Raw genomic sequence first — 3,539 nt, forward strand, 5'->3', positions numbered from 1 at the left:
TCTTTACAGAAATTAAACAAGAAAAGAGGAAGATAGAAGAAAAGGGAAATGAAAGGAAACCGGCTGGTGGTTCGGGCAGCAGCGACGGGTCGCCGGCGGCAGCAGCAGTGCGGCGGCGGCACTAGCAGCGCAGGCGACAACAGCAATGAAGGGGCAGCAGCGATTTTTTTTTTTTTTTTTTTTTTTTTTTTTTGAGTGTCGTGAATTGTGGATGGGGAAAGGAGGAAGCAGTAGAGGAGTAATAAGGAGAGGGCAGTAGGAGGGTTTTAGGAGAAGTTTACTTAATTAGAAAAATGAGGGTTTGGGCTCTTTTATTTTTGTAGAATTAGAATGGTAATCTTAGCCCAATAGTGAGTAAAATGCTATTGAAATGTAAGTTATTGTTTTTATTTTGTGAAATCTTTCCAAAATATTTTTTTTATATAAATATAAAATTTAAAAATAATCGTATACATAAAAATATATAATTAATATTTACTAAGAAAAATATGGAGAATTACAATCTACCCCTCTTAAAAGAAGTTTCGTCCCCGAAACTTAACCCAAAATCCATAATTTCTCAAAACTATTACGTTTTGTATTGCCGTAAATTGCTTGTTTCTCAAACATATATGCCTAACAAACTGAGCTCATACTCGATAACTCGCACTTAGCCAAAGTTTACGTACTTTATTCGCATGCAAACACAACAATACTTGGCAATAATAAGCAAGTTCATGCAATCTTTAAGCAATAAATGGCATAAATGGGGTAAAACGCGAAATCACACTGCATTCTACCCCTCTTAAAAGAAAAGAGTTACGCCCTCGTAACTCACCTCACCAAAAGACTCGGGGTATTTCTTTCTCATCTCTTCTTCGGCCTCCCAAGTAGCCTCTTCGTACTCATGGTTAGACCAAAGGACCTTCACTATCTTCACATCTTCAAAAAGTCTTTAAGAACCTTCTATAATACCCTGCTAATCCCAAGAAACTACGAACATTAGCCACATTCTTAGAAGTAGGCCACTCACTCACCGCCTTGATATTTGCAGGATCTACTGATATTCCCTCCTTAGAAAAGTAGTGCCCTAGAAAAGCAACTTGGCATACAGCTTGTTACTTCTAAGAGTTTCCAGAATGGTTTTCTCAAATATTGAGCATGTTCTTCCTCATTCCTCGAGTACACCAATATGTCATCAATGAACACAACCACAAACTTATCTAAATATTCATGAAACACTCGGTTCATCAGGTCGGTGCACCCAAAAGGCATGATTGCAAACTCAACTTTCCTTTTAGGTGGCATCCCCGAAATCTCATCCGGAAAGACATCTTAAAAAAAAGAAAAATTCATTCACAATGGGTACATCCTCAATCTGCCTATTCTCACCCTTACTCAAATCTTGGACACAACAAAAGTACAATGGATACCCCTTACTCACCAACTTCTTAACCTTTAAAGCAGAATGATCCCAATGCCTTTCGGCTTCCCAAAACGTCTATAGGACAACGACTTACCCAAAGGATCACTCGGTGCACTCTCTGTATCTCACAGTCTATCTTGGCCTTGTATAAGCTTAGCCAGTCCATTCCCAGAATGACATCCAAGTCCCCCAAATTAAACTCAATAAGATTCGATGGAAAAACAGCCTCTCCTATTTTCAAAGGCAAGCCTTTGAATAACCTATTACAATGAACAAGTTTGCCAGTAGGCAGACTGACTGACATATTGACATGACTCGACTCAGATAAGTTTAATTTGCGTACAACAGAAGTAGAGATGAAAGAGTAAGTTGCTCCAGAATCAAACAAGGCTTTGACAGAAACAGAGTGAATAGAAAAAGTACCAGTGACTACATTTGAGGACCTTTCAGCCTCTCCTTTGCTCATCACAGACAAGCGCCCGGGAGCGTTGCTCTTCCCTTGGTGACCATTGTTGCCATTGCCTGAGTTGTTGTTGCCATTTCCAGGTCTGTGGCTGCCATTACTGTTACCATTACCGAACTTCCCATTCTGACCATTGTCCCTACTTCCCTGGTTATGAAAATTGTTGGGTCTCTGTTGGGTATTCCCACTATTCCCACCGTTTCCTAGTTGGTTCTGCTTGGTATAACATTCGTACTCTCTATGCCCCTTCTTGTTACAGATGCTACAAGTCACCAGATTCCCCTCACAGTCTCTCCCAAGGTGGTTTCTCCTACACCTCTTGCAGTTGAACTCCCTCTCTCCATTGTTAGCGTTAGAAAACCTACTAACATTCTGGTTATTCCTCTCAGATGAGCCCCCATCCTTAAACTTCTTGAAGTGACCTTGGTTTTCAGAGTTCCCAAAGTCCTTCCTCTTCTCTCCGACCTTAGCACTCTCCCCCCACATCCCTAGAATACAAATGGTACATGTGTGCAGCTCTCTCATATACCTTATCTAGGGTCTTAAAGACTTTCCCAACTAGGTCTTTCTGCAACTGTTTGGTCAATCCCTGTTCAAATCTCTGAGCCTTCAGTTCCTCAGTCGGGACAACCTCAGGGGCAAACCTAGCAAGGGTCATAAACTTATTATAGTATTCCGAAATTGACATTCGGCCCATCTCCAAGTTAATGAACTCCTGGGCCTTCTGTTTCTTCAAAAATGGGGGGTAAAACTTATCCCTCAATGCAGTTTTAAACACTTCCCACCGAAAGTTTGGTTTGGCCTTAATTATTTCAGCATTATCTCTCCACCAGATATCAGCCTCATCCTTAAGGTACATAGCAGCTTGATCAACTTTCATACCCTCAGGACAATTCAGTGCCACAAATAGCTTATCAAACTCTCGAATCCAGTTTTCCAAGAAGGTAGGATCAGCACCTCCCTTGAAAACTGGTGGCCTAACTTGGGCTAACTTCTTAAACATCTCAGCATGGGGATCAAGTTGGTCAGCTCGATTCTGATTCAAATTCTCAGCCAACATGCGGATGGCCTCAGCTAATGCAGCATTATTTGTCATTCTAGTTCTACGCCTGAAATAAGGTAAACGTTTGCTCTAGTTTAAACAGAATTCGAACATTGTGCACGTATATTCATTTAGTCACAATATTACATTTTATCACGTAAATTGGTTCAAAAGGGTACTTTGGTCTTTGCACCCCTTCGTCCCAAGCAAAATCAAATAATAATAATAGAACAATCCACACGCAAGATTAAGTAAAGTTAAGAAAAATAATTCCCATCCCACGCCACTCTTACTCAACTTAATCATAAACAAGGAAATTTTTCCTCAAAATTATATGTAATCACAAAACTTATATTGGTCTTGAATAAAACATATAATCAGAAATGGAATTCTTATAATAGAATAATCACTATTATTATTTCTCCAATAAAAGTATTAATCTCAATCCATAACTCTGTAGCTCTAGCTACTTATTAAAATCCAATAGTCAAAGTCAAAACTAAATGAGGTTCTAATAATCATTATTGATAGCAAAACCCTACTAATACTACTATACTCTAATAAGCCAAATCTTTAAGGGACCACATCAGAATACTTGTCTTTCTTCTCTTTATAAGTGTTTATGTCAA

The 3,539-nt window shown here is 39.3% G+C and overlaps 1 protein-coding gene across 1 annotated transcript; it reads right to left on the minus strand.

The window, feature by feature from the left end:
- Window positions 1-923: 923 nt before the first annotated feature.
- Window positions 924-2,964, minus strand: LOC110716043. The gene is made up of 3 exons (XM_021894678.1): window positions 2,398-2,964; window positions 1,500-2,333; window positions 924-1,052 (listed from the first exon to the last, which is right to left on the minus strand). Exons 1-3 carry the CDS (start codon window positions 2,962-2,964, stop codon window positions 924-926), a joined length of 1,530 nt encoding a protein of 509 aa, XP_021750370.1.
- Window positions 2,965-3,539: the final 575 nt, after the last annotated feature.

The sequence above is a fragment of the Chenopodium quinoa genome, unplaced genomic scaffold, assembly GCF_001683475.1.
Source record: "Chenopodium quinoa cultivar QQ74 unplaced genomic scaffold, ASM168347v1, whole genome shotgun sequence".
NCBI lineage: Eukaryota > Viridiplantae > Streptophyta > Magnoliopsida > Caryophyllales > Amaranthaceae > Chenopodium > Chenopodium quinoa.